This window comes from Oncorhynchus mykiss, chromosome 4 (assembly GCF_057628025.1).
Source record: "Oncorhynchus mykiss isolate SJ-2025 chromosome 4, ASM5762802v1, whole genome shotgun sequence".
Taxonomy (NCBI): Eukaryota; Metazoa; Chordata; class Actinopteri; order Salmoniformes; family Salmonidae; genus Oncorhynchus; species Oncorhynchus mykiss.
Genome location: NC_143025.1, coordinates 76771573 through 76795215, shown reverse-complemented (window position 1 = coordinate 76795215; position 23643 = coordinate 76771573). Strand labels below are relative to the sequence as shown.

The 23643-nt window shown below is 45.2% G+C and overlaps 1 protein-coding gene across 17 annotated transcripts in view; it reads right to left on the bottom strand.

Annotated features, from left to right (window-relative positions):
- Positions 1-23643, bottom strand: part of LOC110522432 (otoferlin) — a 118604-nt gene that overhangs the window by 6859 nt on the left and 88102 nt on the right. For 3 of the 17 annotated variants that reach the window (XM_036976028.2, XM_036976031.2, XM_036976030.2), the window contains exons 16-42: positions 21830-21938; positions 21458-21656; positions 21013-21133; positions 20449-20549; positions 20251-20341; positions 20027-20143; positions 19535-19687; positions 19122-19314; positions 18296-18420; positions 17958-18092; positions 16721-16882; positions 14772-14843; positions 13443-13562; positions 13092-13253; positions 11494-11656; positions 9157-9332; positions 8913-8942; positions 8642-8773; positions 8283-8358; positions 6712-6860; positions 6112-6384; positions 5808-5935; positions 5358-5528; positions 5007-5167; positions 4739-4881; positions 4449-4537; positions 1410-1508 (exon numbers count right to left, since the gene is read on the bottom strand). In XM_036976028.2, coding sequence (XP_036831923.2) covers positions 1410-1508; positions 4449-4537; positions 4739-4881; positions 5007-5167; positions 5358-5528; positions 5808-5935; positions 6112-6384; positions 6712-6860; positions 8283-8358; positions 8642-8773; positions 8913-8942; positions 9157-9332; positions 11494-11656; positions 13092-13253; positions 13443-13562; positions 14772-14843; positions 16721-16882; positions 17958-18092; positions 18296-18420; positions 19122-19314; positions 19535-19687; positions 20027-20143; positions 20251-20341; positions 20449-20549; positions 21013-21133; positions 21458-21656; positions 21830-21938 — 3650 coding nt within the window. Of the gene's footprint in view, positions 1-1409; positions 1509-1721; positions 1821-4448; positions 4538-4738; positions 4882-5006; positions 5168-5357; positions 5529-5807; positions 5936-6111; positions 6385-6711; positions 6861-8282; positions 8359-8641; positions 8774-8912; positions 8943-9156; positions 9333-11493; positions 11657-13091; positions 13254-13442; positions 13563-14771; positions 14844-16720; positions 16883-17957; positions 18093-18295; positions 18421-19121; positions 19315-19534; positions 19688-20026; positions 20144-20250; positions 20342-20448; positions 20550-21012; positions 21134-21457; positions 21657-21829; positions 21939-23643 lie in introns of all 17 variants that reach the window. The other 14 variants (XM_036976037.2, XM_090233057.1, XM_036976029.2 and 11 more) reach the window with 10 other exon arrangements.

The following is a 23643-nucleotide window of genomic DNA, read 5'->3' as shown; positions in this document are numbered from 1 at the left end:
GTTAGGCAGACGCAGTGAAGATCAGATCACCATTTTACATCAGTTAATGTGATTTGAAATTGCTATTCATAGTATGACTCAGTATGTGTTGTATGCATTACAGGTCTGTTCCATTGAATACACAAAAAGGATGTTAGTATTTGAAAAGCAAAACACGTATGGTGGGACCCTCCAATAAGAAACCAGCCAGTAATGACAAATGTATGAGATTATGAATTAAATCAAATTGAAACATGGCTGTGAAATAGTGGTCATAGTGTTTGCACCTAGGTGAATTCTATAAAAAATATCACCACTGTAAAACAACTGAATAAGAATAGAGTTCACACTGTGTATTTAAATACAAATTGCCTGATTTGGTGTTGGACGGTCACATATTACAAATGCCATGCACACACAAAGCTTTACAAAAAGAGTAAAATACATTTTTATGACAGTGCTTTCCTTCATTGGAGGGAAGATGCAGATACGAGATTAACATTAACAGAAGTGTCTTACAATGCAAATCTAGTCTCAATGCAGGCTCAGCACAGTGTGGGGTGGCAGACTGAGTTTATCCCCTGCAGTAGTGCCAAGTGGCCAGTGGTTGGTGAGGAGGGTTCAATTCCATTTAAATTCAGAAAAGAAAACAAAATTCCAATTTCATGAATTGAAAATGTATCTTTGAAAATTGATGTCAGTTTTAAAATCTTAAACTGGAATTTCAACACATTTTCTGTTGGACTGAATTGAAAACCTGAAGGTGGCACATTTGAGAAGCAGGATGGGAGAGGCCTCGGCCAAAAACGTTTCTACGACTTTGAATGTCCATTAGTATTGATATATTCTCAACAGCATCATTAATAAGTGCCAGCAAATGACAATACAATTGCAAAAACAATATGGAATCCATTCCATTTCCCATGCAAGCCTTTTTTGCTAATGCTGCCATGCATGAGGCTTCCTGGAATCCCGAGTAGTTTTAACCCCCGCCCAAGACAATCTACAACTGTTGTAGGAATGCAGCACCATACCAGTTAAACTAATGACAGTAAGGATGATTAGCAATTGGCAAGTCAAAATGGAATACTGTTATTGAGTTATCCTAGCTTATATCCAATTTAATGTGCATGAGAACTGACAGACTCTTTTATCTTCTAAGTGTGTTATTCACATAACTTATTGCAAACAGTTTTCAATCCATTAACCTGGTTAATTCAATAATGAATAGTGGATGAGCTTGCCCTAGTGTCATTTGTTGACACGTTGACCTCTTTGCTGTTTAAGTGGTATGGTCCTGATTGGCTTCCTCTGTCTGTAGGCGTGAAGGCATTGTGGTTTACTGCGTGCTGATAGGAGGGCTAAGGGAGGGGCGGGTAAGGAAGGGGGAGGGGTTTGTACGAGCCATGCGATTTAAAAGTGTGTTTTACCCCCTGACATAAATGTCAGACATCTTTTCTCCTGTCATGAAAGCATCGTCCTCTAGAACTACGTCATCAGTGTTCCAAATAATAACACGCAGTTCAAAGCTGGACAACAGCACAGCATCGACACACAGGAGAGAGAGAGAGAGGACGACAAACAAGAGACACAAACAAACACGCAACACACAGAAAACGTGGAAACAAACAAAACAAAACAAAAAAACAATGATTAACGCCAAAAAAAACGCGGGAGCACGCCACTTCGTCACACCCACTGGGCTATCAGGGCATAACGCCGCAGCCCTCTGTGGTACCTACCCCCTGACAAATATGTCACTGGACTTTTCCCCAGTGAAGTAATCATCGTCCTCCAGTATTACTTCGTCTGTATTCCATATAATCACCCTGAGCTCATATCTGGTGAAGGGGGAGGAAGGAACACACACAGTTGGACTGTTGTTGTCTAGTGCTTAATTGGCCCTGGGAGGTGGCTGTACACTCCTATGGTGAGACATGTACCAGGCCAGGTCTAGTGCTAGATAACCAACCTACTCTAATGAGATACAAAACTTACCACAGAAAACCACTAGATAACCAACCTACTCTAATGAAATACAACACCTACCACAGAAAACCACTAGATAACCAACCTACTCTAATGAGATACAAAACTTACCACAGAATACCACTAGATAACCAACCTACTCTAATGAGATACAACACCTACCACAGAAAACCACTAGATAACCAACCTACTCTAATGAAATACAACACCTACCACAGAAAACCACTAGATAACCAACCTACTCTAATGAGATACAACACTTACCACAGAAAACCACTAGATAACCAACCTACTCTAATGAGATACAACACCTACCACAGAAAACCACTAGATAACCAACCTACTCTAATGAGATACAACACCTACCACAGAAAACCACTAGATAACCAACCTACTCTAATGAGATACAACACCTACCACAGAAAACCACTAGATAACCAACCTACTCTAATGAGATACAACACTTACCACAGAAAACCACTAGATAACCAACCTACTCTAATGAGATACAACACCTACCACAGAAAACCACTAGATAACCAACCTACTCTAATGAGATACAACACTTACCACAGAAAACCACTAGATAACCAACCTACTCTAATGAGATACAACACTTACCACAGAAAACCACTAGATAACCAACCTACTCTAATGAAATACAACACCTACCACAGAAAACCACTAGATAACCAACCTACTCTAATGAGATACAACACTTACCACAGAAAACCACTAGATAACCAACCTACTCTAATGAGATACAACACTTACCACAGAATACCACTAGATAACCAACCTACTCTAATGAGATACAACACTTACCACAGAAAACCACTAGATAACCAACCTACTCTAATGAGATACAACACTTACCACAGAAAACCACTAGATAACCAACCTACTCTAATGAAATACAACACCTACCACAGAAAACCACTAGATAACCAACCTACTCTAATGAGATACAACACTTACCACAGAAAACCACTAGATAACCAACCTACTCTAATGAGATACAACACTTACCACAGAAAACCACTAGATAACCAACCGACTCTAATGAGATACAACACTTACCACAGAAAACAACTAGATAACCAACCTACTCTAATGAGATACAAAACTTACCACAGAATACCACTAGATAACCAACCTACTCTAATGAGATACAACACTTACCACAGAAAACCACTAGATAACCAACCTACTCTAATGAGATACAACACTTACCACAGAAAACCACTAGATAACCAACCTACTCTAATGATATACAACACTTACCACAGAAAACCACTAGATAACCAACCTACTCTAATGAGATACAACACTTACCACAGAAAACCACTAGATAACCAACCTACTCTAATGAGATACAACACTTACCACAGAAAACCACTAGATAACCAACCTACTCTAATGAAATACAACACCTACCACAGAAAACCACTAGATAACCAACCTACTCTAATGAGATACAACACTTACCACAGAAAACCACTAGACAACCAACCTACTCTAATGAAATACAACACCTACCACAGAATACCACTAGATAACCAACCTACTCTAATGAGATACAACACTTACCACAGAAAACCACTAGACAACCAACCTACTCTAATGAGATACAACACTTACCACAGAAAACCACTAGATAACCAACCTACTCTAATGAAATACAACACCTACCACAGAATACCACTAGATAACCAACCTACTCTAATGAGATACAACACTTACCACAGAAAACCACTAGACAACCAACCTACTCTAATGAGATACAACACTTACCACAGAAAAACACTAGATAACCAACTTACTCTAATGAGATACAACACTTACCACAGAAAACCACTAGATTTATCAACCTACTCTAATGAGATACAACACCTACCACAGAAAACCACTAGATAGCCAATCTACTCTAATGAGATACAACACTTACCACAGAAAACCACTAGATAACCAACCTACTCTAATGAGATACAACACTTACCACAGAAAACCTGGAAGGGATATAAGTAGGAAAACTACATCCTTCTGTTTTCACTTCATATTCGATCATAAATAAGAAGCAAAACGTCAATCAAACCTTTAGGAAATGTTTATGTTGTGCCTTGATCTATCTGGTAATGTGTAACATATACTGTACCTCAGAGGTAGCTGGTGGGAGGAGCTATAGGATGATGGGCTCACTGTAATTGTTGGAATGGTATTAATGGAAAGGAGTCAAACATGTGGTTTCTATTTGTTTGATGTGTTTGATACCGTTCCATTTATGCCCTTCCAGCCATTACAATGAGCCCGTCCTCCTATAGCTCCTCCCACCAGACTCCAATGCTGTACCTACACTAAAAAGGTGCTAGAACCTAAAAGGGTTATTCGGCTGTCCCCATAGGAGAACCTTTTGAGAACCCTTTTTTCTAAGAGTACACTGACTGAACTCTGACACTTCCGCCGGCCCAGACATGACATACTTCTTTGGTTTACGTGGTGATATGTCGATGGCGGGTCCAGGTGCTGGCATGTCCATGGGGAACATGTCTACCCACATCTCAATCCGCCCCTATGGGGTTAAACAGAGGTCATACCAGGTTATAACAGCTCATAACAGCTTCATTATCCAATATTATTAATTATTTTACCCTCATAAGGCACTATATTATCAATTAACTCAAAAGTGATCTAAATGAATTAAACTCTTAGTTCCAGATGAACACTTATAATAACATTATACTAATAATAAGTAGGAGTGTGTGTGTGTGACCTGCTCAATGCCAGGGTGGTCAGGGTTGAGTAGGGGTCTTGTCTCCACGTGTTCTGGGATGAGTTTACAGCCCACCCTGGGGATCTCCTCCCAGTGCTTCAGCACCGTCAGGGCCAGGTGCTCGTCTGTCTGCTTCTTCAGACCTGTACACACGCACATGCGCGCACACACAGACGCACAGTAAATGTCAGGTCTCTAAATGTAGGCAAAGCTTAATAAATATATTTTCAACAGCACAAATGTATCATACTTTAGGTCAAAAACATACCATTCTCATCCTCGATCTCTGTGGCACCCATGAAGACGCGGTTGGCGACCTTGACCCTGCCCCCGGGACCGTAGTGGGGGCCGTCCAGCTTGCCCTCCTTACACAGCTTTGCCAGGATCTGACTTGGCTTCATCGGGTCACGCCACACGTTGTAACCATGTCTACCAGGAACAAACAACAACACTAGACTGTTTACTTTATTTTCTAGTTTCTTAACATTTTTGGGGGAAACAGACAGCCAGAGGTATAAACTTAACAGACAGACAGACAGACAGACAGACAGACAGACAGACAGACAGACAGACAGACAGACAGACAGTAAAACAATGACATGGACAGACAGGAACTCACACAGAGTAGCTGTTAGCGATGCCACAGGTAGCTCTGTGTTTACTGTAGAAGCGGTTCTCCAGGTCAATCTTGGTCTCCCCGATGAGGTCATCAGTGCCCACCAGATCCCAGTCATACACTGACACGGTCAACATGGACTCCATGGGGAACGTAGCCTCCATGTCAAATGCCCTGAGAGAGGAGGTGGAGGGAGTGGAGGGAGGGAAGGAGGGGAAGGAAGGGAGGGAGGAATAGGAGTGGGAGGGAATAGACAAGAAAGGGAGAGATGGAGAGAGTACGGATGACATTTGAAATAAGAAGTGGTTAGCTTTTTATAGAATGCGCTGCCGCTGCATCTATGCCAGTTACAAGAGTACAGTGATGCTTCAATACACTTGACTGCAATGTTTTATATGAGTTGACTTGTTGAATCAGCACCAATGTGCAACGAATGTATCCATCCACACTCACTTGCCAAAGACAGGGTTGAGCTGTTTGGAGATATAGTTCTCTTTATCCTTCAGCTCTGACTTGCCCAGTTTGATGACAACATAGGGGTCCGCTTTCCCATTCACATCAGCAGGGTGGAGGTCTGTGGCCTGGAATACAGTGTTGGTTGGTGGTATGGTTTAGGTTTTTACTTACAATCTATTGAACCTTTATTTTACCAAGTGAGTTGAATGAGAATACATGATTAGGTCGCTGAAGTTAAGAGCAACAACCTGGGAAAGCTTTGGTTTATGGTTAGAGGTTAGAGGTTAGGGGTGTCACTCACCCTGACCACGAAGACGCGCACGAGCACGTTGATAGGGTCATTGTGTGGAATGCTCTGGAACATGCCCATGTTTGGGTCAAAGCCCACCTCCCGGGTGATCTCCTCAGACAGAGGCAACTTGTACATGCACATGGAGCCCTTGAATCTGCCCACGATCCTGTCGTCATCCAGGGCTGCTTCATCGTCGTCCCCTGCCTTCCCTCTGTACAGGTTGAAGGTGTGGAGCCAGTCCTCAAAGTTATCATACTCTGCCTCCAGCTCCTTGTTGTACACCTGGACAATACACACACACACACACACACACACACACACACACACACACACACACACACACACACACACACACACACACACACACACACACACACACACACACACACACACACACACACAAACACACACACACACACACACACACACACACACACACACACACACACACACACACACACACACACACACACACACACACCTTGTTGTTCAGAGTGTGTCTGATACCATTCCACGTGTGTGTGTGTGTGTGTGTGTGTGTGTGTGTGTGTGTGTGTGTGTGTGTGTGTGTGTGTGTGTGTGTCCAGTGGAATCTCTAGTCCTACTGACCAGCAGCTCGTCCACTTTGGGTTTGCTGGAGTGTTTCTCTGTCTCCTCTCCTGCATGGTGGCTCTTCTTCTTCTCCTTGTTCCTGCTCTTGTCTCGGCTCTTCTCCTTCCCCTTGGAGCCTTTTACAGGGAGGTCATCAGGTTTGATATCTGATTGTGGGGTGAGTGGAAGGAGTGGATGAGGGGGAGTGGAGGGGGGCAGGGGGGTGAATAGGGAATTGATGGAGGAGGAGGGGAGTGAGGTGGGGAGGGAGGGGTGAAGAGGGACGAATGGATGGACACGACACAACATCCCAGATGTCAATCAACATGAAAGTTGACATTTGACCCATCTGGCCATCCATTGCCAGGACTACTGAAATCCATTACATCATGAGTGATTAAAATGTAAAATACAAGTAACTACCAAAATAATGGAAACACTTGAGTAAATACATACAAAGTACAAAGTATATTGAAAGGAATTAAGCAATTAACATCCAATCATGCTTAAGGTCATGAATAAAAATGCTGGGCAGACCATTATTTTGGCCATTATTTTTGCTTCCATGGCTATGCCCCCAGAGGATGACATTGCCCCGATCAACAGAATGGCACTGAATGGTTAGCGTGAAAACATATGCCATGGCCGTCTGAGTCACCAGATCTGAACCCAATTGAACACTTCTGGGATATTCTGGAGTGGCGCCTTAGACAGCGTTTCCCACCACCATCAACAAAAGACCAATTATGGAATTTCTCTTGGAAGAATGGTGTCACATCCCTCCAATAGAGTTTCAGACAGAATCTATGCCAAGGTGCATTGAAGCTGTTCTGGTGGATTGTGGTGCCCAACACCCTTTTAAGACACATTATTTTGGTGCTTCCTTTATTTTGGCAGTTACCTGTATTTGTAATCACCTGTATTTGTAAAGAGCCACATTATCCTTTTTTTTCTAATTCTGGGAGAATATCTTAATAGGAATTTGGTAAACAAGATTTAAACATTTATATTTTTTCAAAGTTTTAGACTTTCATTTAAAATTGAGTTTGTGGTAATTAGTAGATGTATAGATGTATTAGATGTATCCACATCATTTATGGTTAAATCAGGGGATTAAGGGACAAAGGGATTGATTTGCTTTATAAGCATATAAGCAAATGTTGCGTTCCTTAATGGTTCAGTTTATCAGCCAACTTTCATGATAGTGCACGGCAGGGTTGGTCATGCTGGTGTGAGGGGTCAATGGGTATGATATGAGGTCATGTTTTCATTCCAATTTAGGTGGTGATGGATGAGGGGTAATTGGGTCGGAGGTGCTAGGGATGAATGATGACAGTGAGGAGGATGTGCAATGCATACAATGCCTTCACATGCTATACTCTACTCTGGTGCCCTCTCCACCAGTCCGCAAGCAGGCAGAGATAGACACTCTGATCCTGTAGCTCATTCATCTCAAAAAGCACACATCAAACCCATACACTACTCCCATTATCATCCACCATTCAGAGCTGGCTCAGAATCCTGTCATTCTGAGAGACATGTTAGCCAACAGATGCTCTGTTTTGACGCTCAGCACCAGCAGTGTTTACCTGCTCCCTCTGCTGCTATCTCCTGGTCCTCCCTCTCCTCTGCCTCGGCCAGAGCTGCCTCCTGAGCCCTGAGGATCTGGGAAAAACAACTACACATCAGGATTATCCCCACAAGACACACATGGAACTGACTTTATTCTAGAACACTCCAGTTGTCTTATTGGAACTACTCAAACACTCTATTTCCAGAATACAACCATATTCCTACGAGACGGAATATAAAGCAATAGAATATAATAGAATTGAACAGAATAGAATAGAATTGAACAGAAAAGAATAGAATTGAACAGAATAGAATAGAATTGAACAGAAAAGAATAGAATTGAACAGAATACAATAGAACAGAATCGATTTCTCACCTCCATCAGTGTCTCTATGGAAGCGAAATATTTGGACCACCAGTCCAGCATGCTCTCGTCTGTCTCATCGTCCTCCTCCACCTCTCCCTTCTTCTTCTTCTTCTTCTTCTTCTTTTCTTCTTTCTCCTCGTTCTGCGGGTACAAGAGAGATCGTCTGATCAAACTACATGCTAACTGGCATAGTAGATAAATGTTACAGGTGTGCATTGATGTCTGTCCACATTGTGAAGCTCTTTCAAAAGTTGGGGAACAGTTCCATACCAGGACTTACCACATCAACTTTAACAACTGCATCAGACGTCTACAGGGGGAGGGTCACACAAAACAACACCAAATTACACACAAAATATATACATCTAAACAAAACATGAATAGATTTTACACCACACACAGGACCAGAGGTAAAGCCATCAACCTCAAATGCAGTCCTTGAGGGCATCTCTACTTCTGTCCTTTTCATTCCAAAAATATGAAATCAAAAGTGATAAACATCAGAGACGCGTGTAAAAGCTTACAGCGTCTAACTTGACCACCGTGTCCATCTTCCTGACTGAGGGGTCGGCATCCATGTTGACTGTGACATCACCTGTGGGGCGAGAGAAGGTGCGAGGTGGGGTGCGGGAGTAAGGGGAGCAGGGGCGAGAATGGGACCCCCCGTTGGTCAGGACCATGTAGCCATTCATCAGTCTAGCTGAAAGGGGTCAGGGGAGTGACCGAGGAGGAACAGGACACAACAAAGAAATGGAACGAGAGAGACAGAGAGAGGAGAGAGAAAGAGAGAGAAAGATAGAGAAAACGAGAGCGAGAGAGAGAGAGAGAGATAGAGAAAGAGAGAGAAAGAGAGAGAGAGAGAGATAGTGAGAGAGAGAGAAAGTGAGAGAGAGATAGAGAGAGGCAGAAAGGAGAGGCAGAGAGAGAGAAAGAGAGAGAGCGGAAGAGAGAGAAAGAGAGAGAAAGAGAAGAGAGAGAGAGAGAGAGAGGAGAGAGAGAGAGGAGAGAGAAAGAGAGAGAAAGAGAGAGGGAGAAAAAGATGAGAGAGAGAGAGGAGAGAGCGAAAGAGAGAGAAAAAGAGAGAAAGATAGAGAAAACGAGAGCGAGAGAGATAGTGAGAGAGAGGAGAGAGAGAGAGAGAGAGGAGAGAGAAAGAGAGAGAAAGAGAGAGAAAGATAGAGAAAACGAGAGTGAGAGAGATAGTGAGAGAGAGGCAGAAAGGAGAGGCAGAGAGAAAGAAAGAGAGAGATCGAAAGAGAGAGGAAGAGAGAGAAAGAGAAGAGAGAGAGAGAGAGAGAGAGAGAGAGAGAGAGAGGCGAAAAAAAGATGAGAGAGGAGAGAGACAGAGAGACAGAGAGAGAGAGAGAGAGAGAGAGAAAGATAAGAGAGAGAGAGAGAGAGAAAGACAAGAGAGCGAGAGAGAGAGCGAGAGAGAGAGAGAAGAGAGCGAGAGAGAGAGAAAAAGATAAGAGAGAGAGAGAGAGGGAAAGATAAGAGAGCGAGAGCGAGAGAGAGAGAGAGAAGAGAGCGCGAGAGAGAAAGAGAGAGGGAGAAAAAGATGAGAGAGAGAGAGGAGAGAGCGAAAGAGAGAGAAAGAGAGAGAAAGATAGAGATAGTGAGAGAGAGGAGAGAGAGAGAGAGAGAGGAGAGAGAAAGAGAGAGAAAGAGAGAGAAAGAGAGAGAAAGATATAGAAAACGAGAGCGAGAGAGATAGTGAGAGAGAGGCAGAAAGGAGAGGCAGAGAGAAAGAAAGAGAGAGATCGAAAGAGAGAGGAAGAGAGAGAAAGAGAAGAGAGAGAGAGAGAGAGAGAGAGAGAGAGAGAGAGAGAGAGAGAGAGAGAGGCAAAAAAAGATGAGAGAGAGAGAGAGGAGAGAGACAGAGAGAGAGACAGAGAGAGAGAGAGAGAGAGAGAAAGATAAGAGAGAGAGAGAGAGAGAGAGAAAGACAAGAGAGCGAGAGAGAGAGCGAGAGAGAGAGAAGAGAGCGAGAGAGAGAAAAAAAGAGAAGAGAGAGAGAAAGAGAGGGAAAGATAAGAGAGCGAGAGAGAGAGCGAGAGAGAGAGAGAAGAGAGCGAGAGAGAGAAAGAGAGAGGGACAAAAAGATGAGAGAGAGAGAGGAGAGAGCGAAAGAGAGAGAAAGAGAGAGAAAGATAGAGAAAACGAGAGCGAGAGAGAGAGAGAGAGAGAGAGAGAGAGAAAAAAAAAGAAGAGAGCGAGAGAGAAAGCGAGAGAGAGAGAGAGAGAAGAGAGCGAGAGAGAGAGAAAAAGATGAGAGAGAGAGAGAGAAAGATAAGAGAGCGAGAGAGAGAGCGAGAGAGAGAAGAGAGCGAGAGAGAGAGAGAGAGAGAGAGAGAGAGAGAAGAGAGCGAGAGAGAGAAAGATAGGGAGAGAGAGATGGAGAGTGAGAGTGAGAGAGAAAGATAGAGAAAGTGAGAGAGAGAGATAGTGAGAGTGAGAGAGAGGCAGAAAGGAGAGGCAGAGAGAGAGAAAGAGAGAGAGCGAAAGAGAGAGAAAGAGAGAGAAAGAGAAGAGAGAGAGAGAGAGAGAGAGAGAGAGAGAGAGAGAGAGAATACAGATTGGCACAGAGAGTGGGAGAGAAGGAGAGCAGGAGTGGGAAAAAGCCAGGAAGCATCAAGGTGAGTAAAGCAATAGGAAATTCATATTCATACGCAGGTCTGAGTCAGTCTGAGAGGAAATCACAAACTGTTGAAAATAATTTGGAAGATTAGATTCTGAGACTATACAGTATATCAACAAATGTATATACTCAAATAGTATAAATACATGGTTTGGATTCCCCAGATCAATACAAAAATGTAATCTCTTGTAATAGAAATAAAAAGTAGTGTGAGTAGGCCTACCTGCGCTGGCCCAGTTGTTGTGTGTCTTGTCTGGGGGGCTGTAGATGAACCGTCGCAGGCTGGTGACGGCATGGGAACCCACCAGGGTGTAGCGGCCAAACGCTCTGCAGTCCACCACCCGGACGTTCAGAGGAGGGTGAAGTAGCTCATTCTCTGGCAGGTCCTGATGGGGTCAGGGGGCAAAGGTCAGGGTTCACATAGAGAGTTAGGAAGTTGCCCTGGCCTATATGCAAAACTGATCTAAGGTCAGTTTTAAACCAGCTTGAATCCATTCAATAAACAATTATGGACATGCACCCGTGGAACGGTCATTAAGACACTAACAGCTTACAGATCGTAGGCCATTAAGAAAGATGCCCAGGGTCCCTGCTCATCTGCCTTAGTCATGCTGCAAGGAGGCATGAGGACTGCAGATGTGGCCAGGGCAATAAATTGCAATGTCCGTACTGTGAGACGCCTAAGACAGCGCTACAGGGAGACAGGACGGACAGCTGATCGTCCTCGCAGTGGCAGGCCACGTGTAACAACACCTGCACAGGATCGGTACATCTGAACAACACACTTGCGGGACAGGTGCAGGATGGCAACAACAACTGCCCGAGTTACACCAGGAACGCACAATCCTTCCATCAGTGCCCGGACTGTTTGCAATAGGTTGAGAGAGGCTGGACTGAGGGCTTGAAGGCCTGTTGTAAGGTCCTCACCAGACATCACCGGCAACAACGTTGCCTATGGGCACAAACCCACCGTCGCTAGATCAGACAGGACTGGCAAAAAGTGCTCTTCTCTGACGAGTCACGGTTTTGTCTCACCAGAGGTGATGGTCGGATTCGCGTTTATCATCGAAGGAATGAGCGTTACACCGAGGCCTGTACACTGAAGCGTGATTGATTTGGAGGTGGAGGGTCTGTCATGGTCTGGGGTGGTGTGTCACAGCATCATCGGACTGAGCTTGTTGTCATTGCAGGCAATCTCAACACTGTGCGTTACAGGGAAGACATCCTCCTCCCTCATGTGGTACCCTTCCTGCAGGCTCATCCTGACATGACCCTCCAGCATGACAATGCCACCAGCCATACTGCTCGTTCTGTGCGTGATTTCCTGCAAGACAGGAATGTCAGTGTTCTGTCATGGCCAGCGAAGAGCCCGGATCTCAATCCCATTGATTGAGACATTGGGACCCTTTGGATCGGACGGTGAGGGCTAGGGCCATTCTCACCAGAAATGTCTGGGAACTTGCAGGTGCCTTGGTGGAAGAGTGAGGTAACATCTCATTGCAAGAACAGGCAAATCTGGTGCAGTCCATTTGGAGGAGATGCACTGCAGTACTTAATGTAGCTGGTGGCCACACCAGATACTGACTGTTACTTTTGATTTTGAACCCCCCCCCCCCTTTGTTCAGGGACACATTATTCAATTTCTCTTATGTCTCAGTTGTTGAATCTTGTTATGTTCATACAAATATTTGCACGTTAAGTTTGCTGAAAATAAACGCAGTTGACAGTGAGAGGACATTTAATTTTTGCTGACTTTATGTACAGTATCTGCTGTCTTTCACTGTCTGAAAGACCATCGAGATTTGACCAGGTTCTACTCACCACCTCAAACCACTTGACGAGGGTGCTGAAGTTGGGGTTCTTCTTGTAGTTCTGAATGAGAGCAGACTGGACTCCTCTCCCTGCACACTCTATGTCCACCCTGGGTCTGTCCACCAGGGCCAAATTCACCCTCTTCAGGTCCCTCAGGCCCCAGAACAGAACCTGGACCACAACATATCAGACTGGATCAGACCATTTGATCTCTGCCTTGATCTCCCCTTACCTCCACCACCTGGACCTGTGTCCTCCACCTTCCAGTTTCTATCTTTGGGGTACTTTCTCTCTTTCCTCTAGCTTGTAGTTTTATACCCTCTCTGAGTGCTGTTCCCTAGTCATGGAGTGTTGTCTCACCTCTATGCGGTAGCGGCTGAGGATAGGTCGGATGCCCATGGGTACAGGGAGGATGGGTCCACGTTCTGAGTCTGTCGGACCATCGATGGGAGGAAGCTCTGCCCTCCCCCCTTGTCCAATCTACTCCAGGAAAAGAAGGGAGAGGAGGCAACAACCAATGTATACAACATACCGAGGAGATAGAATTAAATGAAATTACAAACATCAGCTTCAGTATTCAGCAATAAAAGGACCTGAGATGTTTTGTTCTCCTAGATTTTAGTTTGGCTTTGTTCTGGACTATTTTTGCAGAGGTACAGAAGTTAGAGAGAGTAGTTACAGAGCAAGACACTGAATAGAGATGGATGGGGCAGAGAGGGAGAGAAGCACCTTTATAGACGGTGTCTATAGACCTTTATAGACACTCAGCAGAAGAAGGCTTAGACTGACCAGAGAGACCATAGAATTAGACCATAAAATTAGACTGACCAGAGAGACCATAGAGAGACTGACCAGAGAGACCATAGAGTTAGACTGATGACAGAGACCATAGAGTTAGACTGATGACAGAGACCATAGAGTTAGACTGATGAAAAAGACCATAGAGTTAGACTGACCAGAGAGACCATAGAGTTAGACTGACCATACAGACCATAGAGTTAGACTGACCAGAGAGACCATAGAGTTAGACTGACCAGAGAGACCATAGAGTTAGACTGATGACAGAGACCATAGAGTTAGACTGACCAGAGAGACCATAGAGTTAGACTGACCATACAGACCATAGAGTTAGACTGACCAGAGAGACCATAGAGTTAGACTGACCAGAGAGACCATAGAGTTAGACTGATGACAGAGACCATAGAGTTAGACTGATGACAGAGACCATAGAGTTAGACTGACCAGAGAGTGATCAGAGACAGAATAACCAAATGTAACAGTTTTGCTTCTGTCCCTCTCCATGCCCCTACCTGGGCTCGAACCAGGGATCCTCTACACACATCAGCAACTGCCTCCCACGAAGCATTGTTACCTATCACTCCACAAAAGCCACGTCCCTTGAAGTAGTTGTTTCCCTTGTTCTGCAAGGTCTCAGAGCGAGTGACATCACCAATTGAAACGCTATTAGTGCGCACCCCGCTAACTACCTAACCATTTCACAGAGATGGACTGACCAGAGATATCATAGAGTTGGACTGACCAGAGATAGCATAGAGTTAGACTGACCAGAGATAGCATAGAGTTGGACTGACCAGAGAGACCATAGATTTAGACTGACCAGAGATAGCATAGCTTTAGACAGACCAGAGAGTGATCATAGAGGGAGGGACAGAAGAGTGAAAAGAGCACCTTAATCTGAGGAACAGCAAAGTCATGGACAGCAATCAGAGCCCTCCTGATCTCCTCATCGTCATAGGGAATCTGCAGGGTGGGGATAGGGTACAGGAGTATGTAAGGTGGAGGGCAGGAGGTAGGGGGGAGTAGGGCAGGGGTCCAGTGAGAAGGAGGGAGAGTCAAGGGACCACAGGGTGATAAAGAGAGGATGGAAAAAGGAGAGGAGAAGCATGGCGGAAGAACGGGAGGAGAGGCATGGAGGAGGAATAAGAGGAGAGGCATGGAAAGGAATAAGAGGAGGAGCATGGAGGAATAAGGGGAGGAGAGGCATGGAAGAAGAAGGAGAGGAGGGGCATGGAAGAATAAGAGGAGGAGAGGCATAGAAGAAGAAGAAGAAGAAGAAGAAGAAGAAGAAGAAGAGGTGAGGCATGGAGGAAGAAGAAGAGGTGAGGCATGGAGGAAGGAGAGGAGAGGCATGGATGTAGAAGAGGGGGAGAGGCATGGAAGAAGAAGAAGAGGATAGGCATGGAGGAATAAGGGGAGGAGAAGCATGGAGAAAGAAGAGGAGGAGAGGCATGGAGGAAGAAGAAGAGGAAGAGTGCATGGAAGAAGAAGAGGAGAGGCATGGAGGAAGAAGAAGAGGAGAGGCATGGAGGAAGAAGGAGAGAAGAGGCATGGAGGAAGTAGAAGAGGAGAGGCATGGAGGAGGAAGAAGAGGAGAGGCATGGAGGAATAAGGGGAGGAGAAGCATGGAGGAAGAAGAGGAGTAGAGTTATGGAGGAAGAAGAAGAGGAGAGGAATGGAGGAGGAAGGAGGAGAGGCATGGAGGAAGAAGAAGAGGAGAGGCATGGAGGAAGAAGGAGAAGAGGCATGGAGAAAGAAGAATTGGAGAGGCATGAAGGAAGAAGAAGAGGAGAGGCATGGAGGAAGAAGGAGAGAAGAGGCATGGAGGAAGAAGAGGAAGAGAGGCATGGAGGAAGAAGAAGAGGAGAGGCATGGAGGAAGAAGAAAAGGAGAGGCATGGGGGAAGAAGAAGAGGAGAGGCATGGGGGAAGAAGAAGAGGAGAGGCATGAGGGAAGAAGAAGAGGAGAGGCATGGTGGAAGAAGGGGAGGAGAGGCATGGGGGAAAAGGAAGAGGAGAGGCATGGAGGATGAAGGGGAGGAGAGTCATGGAGGAAGATGAGGAGGAGAGGCATGGAGGAAGAAGGAGAGGAAAGGCCTGGAAAAAGATGGAGTGGAAAGGCATGGAGGAAGAAAGAGAGGAGAGGCATGGAGGAAGAAGGAGAGGCTTGGAGGAAGAAGAGGAGGAGAGGCATGGAGGAAGAGGGAGAGGAGAGGCATGGAGGAAGAAGGAGAGGAGAGGCATGGAGGAAGAAGAGGAGTAGTCATGGAGGAAGAAGGAGAGGAGAGGCATGGAGGAAGAAGAGGAGGAGTCATGGGGGAAGAAGAAGAGGAGAGGCATTGACGATGAAGAAAATTGTGGACGGACAATTAGGATGAAATGGAAATTAATAACAGACAGATGAAGAGAAGGAAAGGCAGAGAGAGAGGGAAAGAGAGACCCTTCTTTTCTAGATTTGCTGAGGAATCAGCTCGTCACCGTGTTTGTGCACAGCTGCAGTTGCATAGTCCATGCATTTGGTAAATCTGTTGTCATTCTCCATGTGATCCATTTGTCTAATAACTTCTTGTGCGTCGGTGTGTATTTTTAAACTCTTTCCATGCATGTCAATGGCATGCTCTTAGTGTGTTCCTTTCATGTTATTTAGTTCCTAGTGTGTGTGTGTGTGTGTGTGTGTGTGTGTGTGTGTGTGTGTGTGTGTGCGTGCGAGCATGCGTGCTTATTTCCTGGTGTGCGTGTTCCTGGTGTGTATATGTGCATACGTGTATGTTTCTGATGTGTATGTGTGTACTTGCAGTGTGCACACGTGTCTATGTGTGCGAGTGTGTGTGATCAGCTGACCTGCAGCAGCTCAAAGGCAGCCAGTAGGTCACCGGCGGTAGAGTTACCACGGTAGATCTGGTAGTACTCTAGCTGTGGGGGGAACCTCGGAGGGCCGTAGTGCTCGTCACACATCTTAGTGATGGGCTTAGCAAACGTCCGACCAATGAACTCTGCCTTGCCCTGGACGCCACAGAGACAACCGTAGAAAGATTAGAAACCAGTTTAGGGGGTGTACTTCTTGTCATGGCCACTGGGGGCCAGTGTAAGCACAGACAGAATACTGAAAATGGTGTATAAAGTGGGGACTATTCAGAGAACATGCTAGCTACCATAAGGCTAACAGAATTTGAAAGGTCCTACCAGGGGTCATATCTCTATTGGTTCCATCAGTTTATGAGAAGCATGCATGACTGGTAGAGTTAACACTTCAACCAAACAACTGCAACCAATCAACTACTGTTTCAGCTATCAAACACTACTGGAGGAATGCAAGAGGACCATGCTTATGGCTACGTCATGGACAGATGGCAAACCTAGTTTGGGAATGCCCTGTAAAATAGCCTGTCCTGCCTCTTGCATGACTTGGCTAACTAGCTACGTTGCTACGCAAACAGAAGCCCAAAGCAGGAGAGGCCCTACTTCTGGCTTTCACACTCTACTTAGCCCCAACAGCATCATCCACAATATGAGCAGGAACAAGAGGAACATGGTAAATTAAGACAGTAACAGATACACAGTAAGAACATATGGACAAACACAAAGTGTTTGGATCACAGACAGGGACGGACTGGGACCAGAAATCAGCCCTGGCATTTCTATCACACCGGCCCATTTTCCCTTGAGGCCCCCACACCAGCCCATGTTTTCCTTGATGCCCCCATTATCAGCAAAATAATAATCATTTGGTGAAAAGAAACCTGAGATAGACATGGACCAGCCCATCTGGCATTTGCCAAAAATGGCCAGTCCAGTCTCACAGTACTTTGTATCCTAGTATCCTTTGAATCCCAAAAAAACAATAGTTTCACTAAGGATCTCACTCTCACTCTCACACTCTCACTCTCACTCTCACACTCTCACACTCTCACTCTCACACTCTCACACTCTCACTCTCACTCTCTCACTCTCTCATTCTCACTCTCACTCTGACTCTCTCTCTCACGCTCCCACTCTCTCACTCTCACTCTCCTGATCTCTCTCACTCTCACCCACACTCTCTCACGCTCACACTCTCACTCTCTCACTCAGGTCGTACCACAGTGTCCTGGTCGTAGACCTCTACCACAATGATAGGCGGGTCGTCTCGTAGCTCGCCGGCCTCTCCGAACAGCTCAACATCCTCAAACACCAACAGCTGATCCCACGTAGGGCACAGAGTCTCACTCAGGACCTAAAACACACGGACACACATTAACAGACACACACGCACGCACGTATGCAGGCACACACACACACACATTAACAAACACACACACACACGCGACGCTTACTAGGCCCATGTAAAGCAGAGACTGACTCAGAACACACATACGCATATGCACAAAAACACACACACTGACACACACACACACACACACACACCCTCTATCTTACCTCAGTGACCTGGCTATGTGTGGAGAAGAATACCCTGGCAAAGGGGTCTGACAAGCCACTGCTGTCTGCAGCAAACAGACTCCTGGCCTGGTACATGTGAGCCCTCAGCTGGAATACCTGCTTCACTGCAGATCAGAGAGAGAACACAGAGATGAGACAACACTCAGATACACAGGAGAGCAGAGAGGACACAGAGATGAGACAACACTCAGATACACAGGAGAGCAGAGAGAGAACACAGAGATGAGACAACACTCAGATACACAGCAGAGCAGAGAGAGAACACAGAGATGAGACAACACTCAGATACACAGGAGAGCAGAGAGAGAACACAGAGATGAGACAACACTCAGATACACAGGAGAGCAGAGAGAGGACACAGAGATGAGACAACACTCAGATACACAGGAGAGCAGAGAGAGGACATAAGATTAGACAACACTCAGATACACAGCAGAGCAGAGAGAGGACACAGAGATGAGACAACACTGGCTATCTTATAAAGCAGCTGCTCACTCACCATAGCAACAGTATATACAGGTTACAGACTGTAGACAGACTTAATGTTGTAGACCAGACTGATAGGGGGTACAGACTGTAGACAGACTTACTGTTATAGACCAGACTTACTGTTATAAACCAGACTGACAGGGGGTACGACTGAAGACAGAATTACTGTTGTAAACCAGACTTACTGTTATAAACCAGACTGACAGGGGGTACGACTGAAGACAGAATTACTGTTGTAAACCAGACTTACTGTTATAAACCAGACTGACAGGGGGTACAGACTGTAGAGAGAATTACTGTTGTAAACCAGACGTACTGTTGTAAACCAGACTGACGGGGGGTACAGACTGTAGACAGGGGCTTGTCCTGGGAGCCTTGTTCTCTTCAAAGCCGTTGGGCAGGCCAGACAGGAAGTCCTTCCTCTGTTTGTTGAGGCCCAGCCACAGGTATATCTCCATCTTAGCCTGCACTGTCCAACCCGCTGGGCCAAAGCCCTTCTTACCAGGCAGCTGGTGGACACAAACGTTACAGTAACGTTCTAGATGTATAGAACTTTATTCAGCCTTAGAAAGATTGTAATCTTAGGATCTAAAGACACAAGGCCACAGACCTACAACAGCAACACTAAGGTAAATGGACATTCAATAGTTTGTTAGGGTTATAAAACAAAACAATGAGGGTAGGAAGAAGTGGAGGTCAGAGAGAGTCGAGAAGGTTCAAGTCACGTACCCTGAGGAAGACAGCTTTGACCTTGCCACAGTCCTTGCCTGTCTCCTCGTCTACGATGGAGTAGAGGATGTCTTTGGAGGGGATGCGGGCGTAGGCAACACGCTTGTTGTTACTCATCATCCATACAAACACGTCTGGGATACTGTGCTGGGGCTGGAGGGCACAGAGGATATAGCTTCAACGTTTTATTGACACCCACATAGCAGTCAATACAGGCTGAAATTCACGTGCATAACATAAAGGATATTGATAAACACAAGAACGCACACCCCTGTAACGGTGAATTACATGTCATGAGTGTACAGTTTATTGTTGCACAGTGGTACTCTTTACTGCACATAGTGATTGGTTATGATTATGCTAGCGTTTTATAATAGAGAGCTAAGATCCACTGTGGGGAGGTTGCCTGTGCTGTCTCTATAAGGCCTGAATTGCTCTGTCAATGCAACTAGAATGTGTTATAAACAAAGTTGAGTGTAACAGAATCTGTACCTCGTCGGCAAGGAAACGGAGCCTGTGCAGGAAGTTTTGAACCATCTTCAGTTTGTCTCTAACCGTGTTCCTCTTCACCTGGGAGCGAATCAGCTTGGCCTGCTGCCCCATGCTCTCCTACAGAGAAGGATATGACATCATAAACATTCCCACGCTCTGCTACACGAGGATAGATTCATAACCATAACAACTCTCTCCATCACTCTCTCAGAGCAGCCCTGTACCATTTCTCTCATGCAGGACTTGAGTCTCTCTTTGTCCAATTTGGTTCTGCCTGCCTGGTTCTGGTCCTTGTTGGCCAAAGTGACGAAACGACTGAAAGTAAAGGCACAGAGACACTTACACTTACACTTGGCTATGGCAGTCCAGACACTGTATCAACAGAAGTGATTATATCTGTGGTATCAGTAATGTTAGCTCACTTGCAGCCAGTGCTGAGTTCCTCCAGCACCCCTCGGAGTCTGCGCTCTGGATAGGCCTTCTCTGTCTTAATGACCTCCTGCACGTCATTCAGACCCTCCTCCTGTAGGACCACAACCCGCAAACACAAACAAGTGTATCAGATCCAGAAATGCTTTGCATTTATTGGGGTTAATCTAATTATTATCCAGGTTAGGGAGGGTTTGGCCGGTAGGGATATCCTTGTCTCATCGCGCACCAGCGACTCCTGTGGCGGGCCGGGCGCAGTGTACGCTAACCAAGGTTGCCAGGTGCACGGTGTTTCCTCCAACACATTGGTACGGCTGGCTTCCGGGTTGGATGTGTGCTGTGTTAAGAAGCAGTGAGGCTTGGTTGGGTTGTGTATCGGAGGACGCATGACTTTCAACCTTCGTCTCTCCCGAGCCCGTATGGGAGTTGTAGCGATGAGACAAGATAGCAGCTACTAACAATTGGGTACCACGAAATTGGGGGAAAAAATGTAATTAAATTTTAAAAAATTGAATTATTATCTTGCTGGTGCACATTCAACATGAATAGTTACTGACCATTTTGTCAGCGATCTTGTCCATGATGTTTGAGTTGTAGAGTCGTCTCCTCTGGTCCTGCCACCAGCTCTTGATGTAGATACATGGCTTCTTCTCAAAGTAGGGCAGGTGGAAGTAGTTCCTGAGGTTGGCACAAAAAAAGGTCCCTCAGAGAATAAGACCAATGGTTGCAGATTTCTTTCATATTTCAATGTTTTCAATATGCTTTTCACCATGCTATTCTTTTATCGCCATTATTTTATGTTAGAGTACTTTGTGACACATATAGGCTACATTGTGATCTATGAATATGGAAGAGCTAGACCCAGTGGTTCCCAGACTTGTTTTGTTGTTACACGCCATAAGCAAAACAATATTTCTAGCCAGAACCCCGGCTTTAGATGTGACCCAGGAGGAACTTGACCCACCACCCCTGATCCTGACCCTTGAACCCCTGTCCTCTGACCTGTCTGTGATGACAGGCTTCATGGGAGGGGTGGAGGACACAGACACCAGGTCCCCATCATCATCCGCCTCGTCCTCACTGGAGTTCTGCTGGATCAGCTCTGACTCTTCCTCATCACTCTCTCCTCCTCCCTCTTTCTTCTTCTTCTTCTTAGCTGCGGTGGGCTTGCTCACTCCGTCTATCTGGTTGCCGTAGTTACCTGGGGGAAGGAAATGTGAAAAGTAGCAACAATAGTAGAATTGTATCGTTGTGTTTTTGTTTGCAATACGTACATGCCAAACACACAAATCATTGAGTACCTTTTGTGTCCAATACTAATGATAATTGAGTCTGTTAAGTTATTACTGTATACCCCCCAAGTATATTACTTACCTATTGTGACCTCGAAACTGATTGGCTTATCACCGATCTTCCTGTCAATCATGGTGGCCTCCAGGAAGGAACCAAATAGGAAGAATTCCTCTATTTTCCCTGTGGCACTCTGAACGACAGAATAAAGAAGACAAGATTAACAACAGAATACAAATAAGAGGTAGAACCAAACCCGCTTTAATTACAATTTCTCAAACACACAGAATGCAGAATAAACAAATACAGTCCCATTCACCAACATACAGGTTTTTCTTTTTAATCATAAACAATTATCCTAAACAAAAAATATAAACTCAACAAAAGCCAAAATAACAGATCCCAGAAATGTTCCATACTTACAAAAAGCTTATTAGTTTATATTCCTGCTAGTGAACATTTCTCCTTTGCCAAGTAAATCTATCCACCTGACAGGTGGGGCAAATCAAGAAGCTGATTAAACAGAATTATCATTACACAGGTGCACCTTGTGCTGGGGGGGGGCGATAAAAGGCAACAAAACACAACACAATGCAACAGATGTCCCACGTTTTGAGGGAGCGTGCAATTGGCATGCTGACTGCAGGAATGTCCACCAGAGCTTTTGCCAGATAATTAAATGTTCATTTCTACCAATGCTTTTTTAGAGAATTTGGCAGTATGTCCAACCGGCCTCACAACTGCAGACCACGTGTAACCATACCAGCCCAGGGCCACCACATCCGGCTTCTTCACCTGCAGGATCTTCTGAGACCAGCCACTTGGACAGCTGATGAAACTGTGGGTTTGCACAACCGAAGAATTTCTACACAAACTGTCAGAAACCAGCTTAGGGAAGCTCATTTGAGTGCTCGTTGTCCTCACCAGGGTCTTAACCTAACTGCAGTTCGGCGTCGTAACCGACTTCAGTGGGCAAATGTTCAAATTCGAAGGCCACTGGCACGCTGGAGAAGTGGCTCTTCACGGTTGAATCCCAGATGGCAGACAGCATGTATTGCGTTTTGTGTGCGAGCGGTTTGCTGAAATCTACGTTGTGAACAGAGTGCCCCCGTGGTGGTGGTGTGGTTATGGTATGGGCAGGCATAAGCTATGGACAACACCAGATACTGACTGGTTTTCTGATCCACGCCTTTAAGGTATTTGTGACCAATAGATGCATATCTGTATTCCCACTCATATAAAATCAATAGATTAGGGCCTAATTTATTTCCTTCAATTGACTGATTTCCTTATATGAACTGTAACTCAGTCAAATCTTTATAATTGTTGCATTTATATTTTGGTTCAGTGTATCTTTTCAAGTCAGTGTTGATTAAGATGATGATTAAGATGTTGAGCAGGTTAGGGTTGGCCTCTTTAAAGTCTCTCTATCTCTCCGTCTCTCCGTCTCTCCGTCTCTTCGTCTCTGTCTCGCTATACCTGCCCCTGCCACATAGTCAAACTGATACCAATAACTTACTGCACACAGGGGAGATATTAGGGAGGCATTAGCTAAACAAAGAGACAGCAAGGGGATAGTTGGCTACTTATCCAGGGGTAACAAAGATGATGCTATTGATTTCCCTAACAGCCAGTTAATATCTTTAAGGTCTTTATAATGTCAATATAACATAATATAACTGTGAGGGTTGACGCTGGAGGCGAGAAGCAGGTACAGGGAGAACATTTAATAAAGAATGGACATGAAACAGGACAGGAACAGCGTCTGCACAGGGGATAAATAAGACATCAATGCTGACACAGGGAACAAACTGAGGGGCAGACAGATATAGAGGGGGTAATCAACAAAGTCATGGAGTCCAGGTGAGTCCAATACTGTGCAGCTGCGAGTAAAGAAG